This window comes from Protopterus annectens, chromosome 4.part0 (assembly GCF_019279795.1).
Source record: "Protopterus annectens isolate FY-2018-M chromosome 4.part0, PAN1.0, whole genome shotgun sequence".
In the NCBI taxonomy this organism is placed as follows: Eukaryota; Metazoa; Chordata; order Ceratodontiformes; family Protopteridae; genus Protopterus; species Protopterus annectens.
The window spans coordinates 1473619069-1473634704 of record NC_056733.1 but is presented as its reverse complement, the minus strand read 5'-3'; the positions used below and the strand labels follow the sequence as shown (position 1 = coordinate 1473634704).

General features: G+C 39.7%; 1 protein-coding gene across 4 annotated transcripts in view; it reads right to left on the bottom strand.

Annotated features, from left to right (window-relative positions):
* The window catches only part of LOC122799918 (PDZ and LIM domain protein 7-like), a 1210551-nt gene that overhangs the window by 748347 nt on the left and 446568 nt on the right, over nucleotides 1-15636 (bottom strand). For all 4 annotated transcript variants that reach the window (XM_044069316.1, XM_044069320.1, XM_044069318.1 and 1 more), the window contains exon 3: nucleotides 3741-3892. In XM_044069316.1, coding sequence (XP_043925251.1) covers nucleotides 3741-3892 — 152 coding nt within the window. The remainder of the gene's footprint in view (nucleotides 1-3740; nucleotides 3893-15636) is intronic.

Genomic DNA, 15636 nt, shown 5'->3' with positions numbered 1-15636 from the left:
AGCCATTCCAAGAAGTTTTTGTTCGATGAGTGAACATAAACCCGTGTCCAAGATAGTAAGAAAATCCTTATAAGTTGCTGAACTTAAGAGTAAGGGCATGGCATCTATATCCAGACAGGTTATCATGCGACTGTACTCTGCACTCATCAGACCCATCATAGGGTATAATACTCCCTTCAGTATGTACCTGACGAGACACATGCAACAACTTGAATGTCCACAAATGTTCCTTAAAAAAGAATACATGGAGTAAACAATGTCCTGTTTTGATCATGTCAAAACCCTGTCTCTTTACTTGGTATCATATAGACTTCAGAGAGGTGATCTTGGTCTGGCTTACAAGGCATCCCTGAACCCTGTTTTGATGAACCTTTTGCATATCTGCAAAACAAACAGCATCCAAACTACTAGAGTAAGAGACCTGATTTTTACTTAAGACATAAATAGGACATGTTGGAGAGATAGATATGTTTCTCAGAGAATTCCCATTCTGTAATGCAGAGTTCCTCCCTAACCCTATTTAAGTGCAACTTGGGCTAATTGCTGTTTAATCAAAAATTCAACCTGATAGAGGAAGTCAAGTAAATAAGCCCATATATAAATCAAATTTGTGGGTCACATTTGGGTTGCACAGCTAGGCTTATAAGGGTCCTGGTGGTCATTGGCCTAGTATACACCTAAGAAACTATGATGGGTTTTTGTCAGATGGGTGGGTATGTCATGGGCATTCAGTTGAGGGACATAAATTCAAAGTAACACTCCCTAATTGCCCTTTACAATCTGCAGAGAACAGGGGATGTTTATGCATTCTTCTGCCAGTGCTCTAAACATTAATCAAACTCTGGGTGACTATGTTATAGTTAGGGCTTTTTCCTTTCATGCCATGGAGCAAACACCTTTTAACTGCACCTCTCACATGAAGAGCCAACACTCCTGAAATTTACATATACCAACAGTAACCACTGTACCTCAGACTTGGTATATGTTCCTCCACACTCATTTTTGTAATTCCACGTTTCAAGGCTGACAAGTTATGTACTGTTTTACCGGACAGTAACTTTGCCAGATATCAGTGATGCAGCTCTGGGGATTACTCGGGATAAATTAATTCAACAAGAGTGCTGGTTTCCTGGCAATGTCAATGTTCATTTTCAAGTTTAACTCATCTTCCTGCAACCCATAGTAGTCTAAAAAGTGAGTGGAGTATTTCAGCTCCTTACAATAATTACTAAGAACATCAAATAAAGCTGCAATGGAAAGTAGCTATGCAGAAAGCCTCTGGATGTCAGGCCTGACTCATCATTGTAATTTATAATCTAACAAATGTTTCTTGCAACAATAACAGATCAGAAAGGCTTCTGCTGAAAAGTTAACAGGAGTATTTGCCAAACATACAAATACTAGTAGGATCCTGCTGTAATAATGAGAAGCAGACCTTTTCCCTTTCAATTAAACCTCTTCCGTCAAACAAACATACAAACAAACATCCAAGACAGAAACATGCATTCATTCCAGGATACTGCATAGGTCCACTTTACATGGACACATGGAAATAATTTGTAATAAATGGATACAGAACAACTCAGGTGATGGCTGACACATTGCAGTAGATCCTGGCTTCCAAAAATCATTAACTACAATTGCAGTGATGTATTACAGGCTACTATAACAGGGAACACTTGGCGTGCTTTTCAAGAAGTAAATGTTTTTCTTTCGTTTTTTTTTTTTTTTTTGCAGAGGACATATGCCTGGGTGGGCAAAATGTGATACTTAAAAAAATGCATAGATCTAGTAGCTAAACCATAATTATATATGTTTCTGTTAGCCAAAATGTAAATTATGCTCCAAGTTTAGCTACATTGAGAAGGAGTTCTCCATTGTGAGCAGCACCTGAGAAATCTAACAAGCTCATTCAAACAATCTACTTTGTATTTTAACTTGAATACTACTTTGCTGGTAGGCAATTGCTACTGCAGATTCAGAGATTATAAATAAGGCAAACAATTTCTAGTGCAAGGTGGATGCAGGAAGTGAGGGACACTGCAATTATCTGGGTACTAGTGGGCATCACACGTTTCACAGACCAATGTTTTCAGACTCTTGGTGGTGGGAAATACTTTTGCATATGACACACAGCATTATGTTAAACCCAGTATACAATATTTGTATTGTGTGCAAATAATTTTAGAAACAAGCACAGTGCATTTTCATCTGTGCATGATATACAAAATCTGCACACAGGACAGAATGCTCACTTTCTAAAATGGAGGTGGGGTGGAATTATTCAGCCACCCAAGTGATGCGGGGAGGAACAGGTGAATTTATTACCTTACCTGCACTAGTGACCAAAACAAAATGTTCAGTTTCTGAATCACTTATAAGACCTCTCTCAATACAAAGAAAGCAAGTCTTTCTGGTTCCTGACTGTCAGAAATGAATGACAATGCTTGGGAAATAGTGCAAATAACGTGGTGCCAAGTGTCAGAAGCTTCTGTAAGCATATATACAAAACAGCACTAGAATCTAATGAAACCCCACTCCATGGCATAGATGGATGGAGCCTTAACTATGACCTAGGTGTCCCAAGATGGACTTGTGGCTTGAGTGCTGAAGGAGCAGGGGTGGAAATGAATGACTTTGCTGACTCACCCACTCTGGGTGGGAGTAAGGTACTTGTGTCTGTGATGTAGACACAGCCTCAGTGCCTCTGTCAATAAGGCAGGCATACACTGGAGATCACTTACACTGAGAGCAAATCCTGTGGAATTGGACTCATAATACCAAAAACAATGACAAAGTAATGGGAAATATGTTATTAAAACACTTGTGGGGGGCATTTGTGTCTTTCTGTTTTAGCACTGTGAACAAATTCCACCCTCATGTGTTCAAACTAGTATATCCTATACCCGGTCACTATTTACGTACAGACAGTGTACCATGGAAACGTCACACAGATTTGTTTGGTTTGGAGAAATACACCTAGCTAGTAGCGATTAGACTAGCACACAGAGGATCAGCTTTTTCTTGCTTTTCCCCTTCACACTGACATGTTGCTGTTTAGAATGGTTGAATTATAGAAGGATATTTTCCCAGCCTGTTGCAAGCACCCCTCAAAACCACATTTTGCCACCTGCTCAATGTCTCCTCCTAGTCCCATCATCTGCCACGGTTCGAGTTTATTCATTCATTTATGTTTTAATGCCAGCTTTATCCTATTCAGGATTCCAGGGCAGCCAGAAACTTATTCAAGCAATCAATGGGCACAAGTTAGCCTCGCTGATAGCAGAGAGAGAAAGAGAGAGTTACAACCTTGAATACAACCCAGTTGACTCACTTTTGATTAGAAGCTCAGGTGTTAAAGTGCAGGCAGGGACAATTGCCATCCCCTATCCTGGTGAGGAATGCCATGTGGGATGTCCATCTATGGAGCCTGAAACTCAAGGACACAGGGTTGGTGGGTGGAAGAAAACAGCAGCAACTCAAAGGGTCTAGGGTGGGGTATGCTCTCAGGGTGTTCCCAACTGTCTATCCACATGTGCTGCTTGTATTTCTTCATATTTAAACATCATCCTAAACATTTAGTATTGGGCTCATTTCGTGTCATCACAAATAACCACCAAATAAATCTAGTGCAAACATTACTATGTAATAAAATCAGTACTTTTGCATTGTTAGCAGTTTGCTGCTTGACAGCTTCAGTTTAATAAACTCCCCCACCTCCCAGCTCCAACAGTACTTACCTTCCCAATGTAAGCTGCAAATTCCCTGAACATGCACGGATCTTATTTTGGGCCTCAATGTGAGTCATCTCTTCTGTGCTCTCTCCATCAATGGTTAATACCAAGTCTCCAACACCGATCTTAGCTTGGACAGCCTTCCCACCAGGGCTCAACTGCAAGAGGGAAATGACAGCAATAATCTTAGAAAAAAATAAACAGAACATTGCAAGAAACAAAATAAATTATGGCAAACAGAAAAATACATGAACACAATGCTTACACCCAACTCTAAACCAGTTAAGATTAGAATCCAGTAGGGTATGAACAGTGGCATTACCAGAATGTAGAGAAATTAAAAAGCCACTGCCTCAGATCAATGGTGCACCCAAGCTGTCATTATATTTTTTTCAATAGCACTACGTCAAAAAATTAGGACTAGTCATGACTGCACATCTATGCATGTCTTAAGTTTTTCAGGACAACATACATGGACACATTTCCACACAAGTAATGCATTAATAATCACAATATCACTGCATATTAAAATGTCAGCAAACTAGCACAGACAAGACTAACACAATTAATCATTATCATACAAGTCCAAACCCCATGGTAATACAACAGTGACACACCCGACAGAATTTCACAGTGCAGTCACAGTTACTTTGATACCATATAAAGTGATGCATTTAATCTATTCTTCTTTATTTCCTGTAAAGGAGAGGTATGATGCTAAAACCTCTGAGTTTCAACTCCATTCTTCTCCCATTCTTGCTCACAGCATCTCACTCCTCCCAATGTTATTTTCAAGCTGACCTTCTACAGCCATCTCTAAATTACAATACAATTTTGATTCTACATTCACTCAGACATCATCATTGCTATATCTATATTTTCATGTGTCATGGCATATTTTCACCAAGTTCACTTTCATCATTCAAATATCATCAGGAAGGGCAAACCCCCAAGTCAACATTGATTAACTCTTTGGTATCCCATGGGAAGGACAGAAATGCTGTGTATAATCCATGGTATAGAATATGTATTCTCATGTGAAACTGTAAAGGTATAGCGCCTTTTTGTACTCTCTCTTAAGGTAAACTGTTCCTCATTTCTGTTTACTTCCATTTTCTCCCATTTTTTTGATAACATTGGCAGAAAGTGGTAGCATTAAATTTCACTGTCTCTTGCATATGTAGGTTTATTTATCTCTATCTAGTGCATGAAACACTGTGTTTATGCTCCAAAGTCAGGTAAAACAAACTTGTTAAGCACATCCCCAGCACAAGACTCCATCTTAACAGTTCTTACAGTGATTAACTGAACCTTGACAAGGATACCCAAGAGCCGTTAAGATCTGGTCTTGCACTAGGGACCAACAGTGGACAGTGCTAGCTGGCAAAGAATAGTGGCAGAAGATAAAACGGCTTTTAAAAGATATTAGAACTTAATTCTGCCACATTTACAAACAAAGTGTGGCAAAACAAAGTGTCTACCAGTTTTTTTTAAAGCCACTGGTTTCAAAGAGAACAGTTTTTGCATGCAGTTTGACAGCACTTAATGTTTTACTGCCTTTCAAAGGCTTTGAAAGCCATTAAAAGACTACACATGCCCACTCCTCCTCCCTGTAACTGACAGTATATTGAGCAGATAAACCTCCATGCACTATAATGAATCATGATCAGGTTCCGGACCACAACCTTCTTTTGCACATTTCCTCATTTGAACACAAGCTTTTATGACCTGATCACAATCTTCTATGTACAGACTTTTGCAGTTTTAACTTTTTTTTATAGGTTCATACTAGGCTATCTGCCCTGGGGCAATTATAAGCCTAGCCCGATTCTGTATGGCTTACGCCACCCCTTGATTTGAGTATACTGTGCCCTTTTTAAGGTTTAGTTTACTGTGCCTCTGTCTAATAGTGACACGGGAGTAATCCCTGGGACAAACCTACGATCCCCCATCCACCTATCGAGATTCTTCTTGAAGAGATTCAGTGAGGTGCTCTGCCTCACATGAACTGGAATTCTATTCCAGAGCGAAGGGAGCCTCTGGGTTATGAACCTGTCCCTCCAGCAAGTTCTATTTATTTCTGTGCTGAGGTTCAAGTCCCTCGAAGTGTGGCTCTAAGGGATTTAGATTTACTGAGGTGAAGCATGTCCATTAATTCTGGATTTGGCATAGCTTTGTATGTCAGGCATAGATCGCCTCGAAGTAGGCGGTATGCAACTGAGTAGAGCTGGAGTTTTTAACTGAGCAGCATATGGCATCTGTTTGAGACCCTTGATCCTCTTGGTGAGATACTTTTGGGGTCTTTCTAATTGCTGCAGGTGTCTGGTAAGGTACATCCCAAAAGGGGCATTGTATTCTATGATGGGCCTGATGAGGGATGAATAAAGGGGCACGATTACCTCTCTTGATCTAGATGTGAAACCCTTCGTGATGAGGTGGGCTATGTAGAAGGTCTTTCTAACCACTTTGGCAATGTCGTTTTCAAAGGAGAGATTGCTATCAACTTGGGTCCCCAGGTCCCTAATAACTTTCTCTGTACTTAATGGGTTTCCGCCTATGTGGTAATTTGTGGGCACATTGTTTTTGCTTCTGGAGAAGCACAAGAATATAGCCAACAAATTTCAACTCTCTGACCCTGCCACTTAATCTTTTGTCAGTATTTTACTCTCCCTATTAGTAACAGACACTCCTGAGATCCCCCACATAGATCCTCACGCAGTTCTGCTCATTTCTTCTCTTTCAGATACCCTTATGCCTCTTCCATCATCCTTGTTTCTACCCTTTGGTCTCCATTTCCCATACCTTTGTCCTCCATATTTTACTGTGCTGAGAAGGATGCATCTCCTATCACATCATCCTTCATCACACAAAGTCAGATCTTTCCCCAACATTCCTTCAGACCGAGCTCTTTTATAACCTTCGTACAATTAAACCTCACATTTTCCACTACAATGACTATACCAGTGTGTTTCTTCTTCATATACTTCCATTATGCCAAGGTGTTTGCAATGATCTTTATTTAATATACTGTAGTCATTATTTAATATACTGTAGTCATTCTGTTTTATGCAGTGTACCTTACTATGCATTTGGCACCCTTGAAATGTACCAGAAAAACACCTAAATAATGAAAGTGACGTGTGTGTGTGTGTGTGTGTGTGTGTGTGTGTGTGTGTGTGTGTGTGTGTGTGTGTGCACATGTGGGGGGGTAATATAGGCAATACATTAAACCATTGTGTTATTAATACTTTCCCATAATATGGTAGATGTGCATTTGTCCACAACATATCACATTTCATTCAGAAAGATAACAGTTTTCAAAATACTGTAGTCGTCTGCACCCTAATGGAAAAGTTTCTCTGTTTTGTAAACTGGACAAAAGTACATGCATATTACTGTTTATCTAAAATACACTTAAATAATGTCTGAAATGTGATGTTTTGTAATAAGTAGTCTCAGATGTGATGCATCTTAGTTGTTTATTTTGGAAATACAATTGCTTCAATGTATTTCCAAAATAAACAACTAAGATCTTATTACAAAACATCACATTTCAGACATTATTTAAGTGTATGAATTGTTAATCCGCGGTGGTGCAGCGGTAGCATTGTTGCCTCACAGCAAGAGGTTCTCCCATTCGAATCTCGTCTGGAGTGCATTCTGTGTGGAGTCTGCATGTCCTCCCCATGGTCAAGTGGCGTTTGAAAAACATGCGTGAATGGGCGTGCCTTCGTTGAAGGTTGGGCATTGGCCTGGCACCGTAAAAATCTACTGCCAATCATTAGTGGACCGGAGTTCCGCTGTGGCGACTACTAACCGGGAAAAGCCGAAAGAAGTACAGCAGCAACATTGAAGTTTGAATTGCTGAATGTCTGTACTTAAAATATGCTCATACTCTCTGCTGTTGTGCAAAGAAACTTCAAAGAACCCACAAGCAAAAGCATAATGCACAGAAAACCCTGAGGGGAAATGACAGTTGTTATATATAATTTACATGTGCACACACACACACACACACACACACACACACACACACACACACACACACACACACACACACACACACACACTTTGACACATTGTTTCAATTGGTGCTACAAGCCGCATTACTGGACCAGACTACTTGTGGCAGACCGCCAATTTTTAATCCATGGGCAGCTTAAGAGCAGATCCTACTTTCTTCACGTTATTTTTAGATGCTGGATTCCATCACAGAAATGTGCATTAATCATTTTTAAACTTCAAAATCGTAAAGCTATGCAGTGCTATGCACATCAGCACTCCGCAAGTCTGCTGACAGCTTAACATCACAAAATCTGCTTCCAAGTATTTAAAGGAGTCGTAAAAAACAGTGGAGGGTTTAAGTAACTGAACCCCTGTGGATGCTTCCTCGTAAAAATACTTCAACTCAAAAGTGCCATTTAGTTCTGCTTGCCCCAATTTGCATCACAAGCAACTGTGGGATTCCAAATTCTGAAACCCTCCTTCAAGTATGGAACTGGAAGGTTTGGAACAGATGTGCTGGCCTGCTTTACCCTTCTTAAAATTCAGGACCCCACTTCCATTACTTATATCTACTTCCACTACTTATAGCCTACAGACATAGCACTTCTATTTGCAGAGGAAACTGATCGGTCATATCCAATGCTCATTAAAGCTCTCTACAAGGCTCAATATTCTATTTGAAGGCTCTGCAAGTTAAAGAAAAAGATCACTTTAAATGCAATATTCTGAAGTACAGGTAATTCATTTCCTGGTGCGAGACAGAGAAGATACACACGTGAAGCTCAGACTGTAGTGCTACTGTACCAGTATCTCAGGTTTTCTATCCTACTGACACTTCAGCTCTATGGCTGTCTTCTGCACTACTGCATAACCCTATATCCAATAAAATGAACAAGGTCCGGAGAAAATCAACTGCTTTCAGGCATGAGAAGGGACTATATGGCTAAGTAAACAGCTAAATATACCTGTACTGGGTACTAGTTTTAATTCAGAACTATTCAAGGCCTGTATGTGCAATGACTTGTTTTATAGTTTGTAATTAAACTATAAAAACATAGTGTGCTTCTTATATTTGAATATAAAATGAGTGTATCTTTAATCTAGGCCGAGAGTCAACAATATTATTTAGACGCTTTCTGCAGATTACTGTATTACAGTCAAATTTTATCAGCATATCCATTTTTTATAGTCGTATCTTGCGAAGAACATAACTTTACCAACCATCGTCATTCACAGCATTACTTTTCAAAAATGGCAACAAAAGAGTAGGAGCAAGCGAAGAAGGAATGCACATTTATACACACACTCACACAGTTTGAATCTGAAGAAGCATTGCATAATGCGAAAGTGCTTATCCTGGATTTATTAAATATACATTTTTTACTTATTGTTTTACTTTTTACATGGTCGTGGTAGCCTTGCTGCCCTGTTTTTTATTTGTTATACAGTTTGTCCAGCATAGGCGTTTACATGTTTTGGAGCCTTTTTTGTTATTTGCATATGCACACACGTGTACACACACTTTTCCTCCTGGACTGCAGAATGCCCGTCACATTATCCAACACATACACTACACCATAAAAAATAAAGCATATGCTCACAAATCTTGAGGTACAGACATGCAGTCTGTGCAACATTTGCAGAATCCATTTTATTTATTTTACATTTGTTAACCGGGGGTGTCTGACTGAGCCGAAAAGGCCCCTTTTCAGCAGAGGCCCGGGGAGAAAAGCTCCACAAAGAAAAATTACAGACACATTTAGTTATTTAGACATGATTAGTATACACACAAATTACAAGAAACACATTTTTACAGTGGTATGCGGCACATAAACAGTTATAGTGGAGAGAACAAACAAAAAATATTAATTTTAAAAATAAAGGTAATTAATAGATTTCTGGTGTACAGCTGAAATTTGGAACATAGGTAGAATACATACATAGTACACAGATACAGTACATACATTGTAGATTAGCCAGTGTTTGAGAGTAAGAGTGAAAACTATTATCAAGTGCTTTAGATTTTGTATGTATATGTTATCCGCTTTCACTAGCCTGGGGAGCAATCATGGCACTGCCAACTTTGCTTGAGATGTTGCCTGATGAGGTTTTTAAAGGAGGCTTTGGATGATGTGTTTTGAATGCTAGTAGGGACAGAGTTCCATTTTTTAGCCACTGAACTACTATATAGTGCATCTCCAAAGCTATTGTAGCTGTTGGTGACTTCTAGTAGTAGTTTGCTTGATGATCTAAGAGGCCTTTTGGCTGAGTGATGTTGTACTAGGTTTTTGAGAGCAGGACACTTATTGGGGAGGTAATAGATAGAAGGACAGAGGCAGAGCTGATTGTAGGTTAGGAGGTTGGGCAGTTCAAGCCAGTGGAGCTGTCTCAAAGCAGTACAGTGATGAGTTCTATATGAGCAATTTGCAGCAAAGCGGGCAATTCTGTTATAGCAGGCTTCCATTTTGCTTAGTTCAGTTTTGTTAAGATTAGTCAGAATGGGAGATGCATAGAGTAGGGTGGATAGAAGTTGGGAGTGAGCAATGGCTGATCTTGTGTTGTTGGTAAGAAATGGTTTGATACGGTAGAGTGACCCCAGTTTGGCATGTACTTTTTTAATAGTTAAGTTGAGATGACCATCACATTTTAGGTGGGAGTCTATGGTTATTCCCAATAGCTTAGCCTGTGCCACTGGAGCAATTGGAGTAGCATTTGTGGAGTAGATAGTGAATTGACTGTTAGTGTTTTTGTTAGAACTGGTTATAATCATAAGCTGAGTTTTCTTTGGATTGAGGATACGTTGGACTTTGTTAAGGTAGTTTTCAACATCAGAGAATGCTAGTTGAGTTGTTTACAGGAGGGTGGGAATGTTTTGAGCAGCACAGATTAAGGTAGTATCATCTGCATACTGAATTATAGATGCATGCTGTGTGGAAGTATGGAGGTCATTTCTGAAGACTGTGAATAGTAGTGGTCCTAAGATAGAACCCTGTGGGACTCCTATAGTTATGGGCAGCTGAGAAGAGAGAGAATTTTCACATTTCACAGCTTGGTACCTGTCAGTTAAGTAGCTTTGGAACCAGGTAAAAGTGGAATTTGATAGATGATATTGGTTTAGTTTGTTTAGCAGGATTTGGTGCGAGACTGTGTCAAATGCTTTGTACATATCCAAAAAAAGAGTTGACACTTGTAGGCTTTCATTTTTGAGATGGTTTACTGTGTCTGTGAAGCAGAGGAGGGCTGTAGTGGTACTATGGGCAGGTCTGGAACCATGCTGAGTAGGTGACAGGATGTTGCTGTCTAGGAGATAGTTTAGCATCTGTGTATGGATGCATTTTTCTAGGATTTCGGCCAGGGGGAGAGTAAAGCAATGGGTCTGTAGTTATTAAGTCAGTGGAGGTCCCGCCTTTATGTAAGGGTGTAACATAGGATATTTCCAGAGTTTGGGCACATAGTTTTCAACAACTGATCTGTTTATGAGAGTGGAGACTGGGATAGCAATAGCATCTGCTGTGAGTTTCAAGAAATAGCTGTGGAGTAGGTAGGCTGCTGTTGATGAGGTTTTTAGTTTGGAGAACATGCTTTTGATTGAAGTGGTAGAAGCTGTTTTGAGGGTAAAGCTTGTATTAGTGTTATTTGTGTTGGGGGGGATAGTGAGAAAGGAACTGTCCTGTGATACTAAGGATATAATTGAGTTCACAAAGTGGGAGATGAATTGTGTTTCGATGGAAACTTTAGTGTCAGGGGTGGTTGGTTTGGGGGTAGCCTTTTGGGTGGATTTTAGTGGCTGGTTTACATTTTTCCAAAATTTTTGCGGGTTGTGTTGGTATTTAGTTTGTAATGTTGTGTAGTAGGATTTTTTGTCCAGCCTAATACATTTTTTGCACGGTTGCGCAGTTCTTGGCACTTAGTTAGGCTTTGTGTTTCTTTGTTTTTTGATAGTAAAGCCAGGCAGTGTGTCTCTGGACTTAAGGATTTGTTTGGTTTCTTTACTGAGCCAGGGGTTTGTAGAGGTTCTAACCTTGATTTTGCGCAATGGAGCGACAGTGTCTAGGTGTTGAAGAAATGTTTTGTTGAAATATGCTACAGCCTGGTCAAGTGGGAGGGTTTTTAGGGGGGGTCCAGTCACAGTTACAGAGTAAAGTGTCGAGGACCTCAGGAGAGAATTTTTTTGTGTTTCTAGTGGATATATAGTTAGTGGTTTTGCATATGCTTGTTCTACTATGTATAAAGTATATTATGTTGTGGTCACTTAAGGTGTGTGGGAGACTCCCTGTGTGAGGGAACAATTTTGTTGAATACATTGCCTTAGCCACTGTTAATGATTTCACTACATACATTCTCACAGCATGCAGGAATTTACTTCAGATTACCTTTTATTTCCGCTTAATAATCCACAGTCTTAGTTAAGTGCCCTTGTTTCTATATTTTTCTTATGGTTTTCCTTGGGGTCTTGTTTGTCCTTTATTTCTTAGCACAGGCCCAATGCTTATAAAATATGTTTATTTTTTGTTCAGGGAAAATGTTTTTCTATTGGCTTTCTTGGACATCTCTAGGTTAGGAGACAAAGTTGCTGAGATGCCCTTTATGGACTACTGTTTTTAGTCAGCCTTTTCAGTGTTTCCTGCAAAGGGAAGACTTCCCCCTTCTAAAGTTTGAATCACTTCTAGTCTCACAAAAGAACTGTACATTTTGGCATGTTTATTCATTTACAGTGTATCGTCTCGACATTGCAGTTTTTTGCTCCTCTTTAAGGTGCTTTAGTTTTATTTGGTTGATGTTTGAGCATTGACTCATTCCTTTTGGTAACGGATTGAGGGCATCACCATTGTCTCTGTGGGTAAATGATTCCACAACAGGATAGGCACACTTAGTATCTCGTTTGCATGGCAGATGATTACAACACAGAGAGGTATGAAATTTGTCCAGAGTTCAGTTCAGCTACTTATGAACTCAGAAGATGTTTTCAGTACTATTGGCATAAACATGCCTCATCCACCTGCCAATCCAACTTTAGTCAGAGACTTACTATCAAGATCAGGTTCTTTGGTGTTGGAGGTCTATTCACTCTGCGCCAATGTCTTTGTGGTATCCCATGCAGAAAATGTCCCAGGTTAAGAAAGTTCATACAACATGCCAAGACTCTTCTTCAGTGTCCGAGGTCAGCCAATTGGCTAAGAAGCCATCTATTAAGCAACTGCATGTTAAGGTGGCAGAGGTCTATTCACTCTGCGCCAATGTCTTTGTGGTCTCCCATGCAAAAAATGTCCCAGGTTAAGAAAGTTCATACAACATGCCAAGACTTTTCTTCAGTGTCTGAGGTCAGCCAATTGGCTAAGAAGCTATCTATTAAGCAACTGCATGTTAAGGTGGCAGACATCATTCTTCTTTCTTCTCTACCAAACCCTGTGGTTGCTCATCAAAATATTCCTTGGGAGATGTCTTCTCATCTTTTGGGTTCATCTCCATCACAGATGGAGTTGGTGTCAGACTCAGAAGTAAAAGCAATTACAGCCTTCTGGGATGCCAAGACCTCCAAAATTGAAGCATACCCATAAATCCCTGGTCTTGAGTTTATACTACAGTAAAAAAGGCAGAGGCTGTATTTTTGAAAGAACAGCTCTTTGCTGGGCTCTACTCTCCACCAGGATTCCAAGGTGGAACTAGATGTCCCGTGCTTGCCTTTGCCTTCAACTATGAGGCTTTGTTTATTCTTTGATGGCTCTTTACTGTTGTTTATGACTACTAGTTGATTGGTATTAATGAGTACCTTGCTGACATGAAGCAGTCCTTTTCTATTGATTCAAGCACTTCTAATATTTCTTCTAATTCTGACTGATGTCAGGTTGATGGCGCTGTTGGTTTTGGTGCCAACGTTCTCAAAGCAGACACATTTAGCCCCAGTCTGAGCAAATGAGATTAACAGGATGAAGGACTATTTAGAAATACATTTCACACAGGCTAATCACTTATTTTATGGAGATAGCACAGAGGTACGGTTCAACAGTAGTGTGTTACAATTACTTGCCTGTACAAGGCTGCTGCTGTTCAAAGCCAATGGATGGACTGAGGCTCATACTTATCTTTCCTCAAGGGCTTCAGCAGCACACCATGTAATTAACAGTGGCCTTGTCTTCTATTCCTGCTGGCTCTGATCTACCTAGAGTGCAAAGAATACTGCATTCCATTTAGGGAATTACTTCATCAATATAATAATATAGCTTCCGCGGTGGTGTAGCGGTAGCGTTGTTGCCTCACAGTAAGAGGTTCTTCTGTTCGATTCTAGGCTGGAGTGCAGGGAGTGCCTTCTGTGTGGAGTTTGCATGTCCTCCCTGCGGTTGGGTGGGTATTCGAAAGACATGCGTAAATGGGTGTACCTTCGCTGAAGGTTGGACGTTGAGCTGGCACCTCGGCATTCGTGAAAATCTACTGCCAATCATTAGCGGACTGGAGTTTCGCTGTGGCGACCCCTAACCGGGAAAAGCCGAAAGACAAACAACAACATCCATCAATATAATAATATTTTAAATTATTTGTATTACATTGCTCTTTCTTCTTCTTACTTGTCTGCTTGGAAATGAAAATATTTTCAGTTTTTCTTATTATCACTCTATTTTGTAGGTTAACTCTTCTATTGCCCCTCATTATTACTGTGACATTCATATTTCTCTTTTGAATGTTGTATCTTCTCTTTCAGTCTTTATCCATTTCTTTCTCCTTTTGGTGCTCACTATTTGCCCTCTCAGTTATGATAGTAGTTACAGTTTGATTGTACTACATAGTTAGGTTCCTTGGTGGTTAGTGGATGCTGTCCAGAAGATGATTTAGGACCACACCTCAAATTGTTAATTGCCCAAAGCAGCCTGGTTAATTGAATTATTCAAAGACACAAAGTAGGCAAATGAAGGCTGAGGGATTCAAACCTTGTAATACAGTAAGTATTGTGGCCATAGTCTTTGCACTAACTGCCAGACCAAATATATTGAGACTGACTATTCTACCTAATGCAAAGGTCATGAAATACACCACTGTAATGATGTGCCAATAATATAAAGCCCTTATGAGACCTGAACCCACTATCTTCGGTAGCTGTACTCTGACAAGCACTGCATTTACATGCTTTTTGCATTAGTAGTCTCAGTTTTTTTAAGCTATTAATGCTTTATTGCGCTTCATCATGACTGTTAAACAGGGGAGGCTTGTGGTACTGGACTGCTGGGCTGCAGCTTTCCCAGCTAAAAAGGAAAAAAAAAAAGAAATAAATGTGCTAAGTGAAAGTCAACTATTATTTTTAAATAAAGATAACCATTGACTTTACTAGGTTATTTTGAAAATAGTCCAGCATTAGGCTTCCTAATCACCGATCAAGTTCATTTTGCAGCATTCATCAAGTAACACAATAAGTGATTCACTGGAGTGCTGCATGATTTTATTTTTTTTATTTATTTTACATTTGATGACTGGAAAAGTCCATCTGGACAAGCAGTCCTTTTTCAGCGGACGCCCAGGGAGAAAAGCTCCACATTTATTTGCAGTACGGTATTAAAGCAGACAGTAGCAGTGTATACAATTATGAACAATTACAATTTTGAAACACAGAGTACAATAAACACATAAAAATAGTTACCAACAACAAGATGTAAAGATATACAGTCTGCTTGTATTAGCTAAAAAATCATGCGGAGGAGGCCACAATATAACAATACTAGAAATAGACATAGTATAAACCATCAGCTTTGGTTAACACTGCTGTAGTGACTAGATGGACACAATATGATTTTGGTTCCCTATGTCACCTGTCCCCTGGTGTGGAGCAGGGGGACAACCATTTATTACTGAGGGGGCTTTTAGGACATTTTTAAACTCAGTTATAGAGTTTTTGTTTGTTAGACTGGTG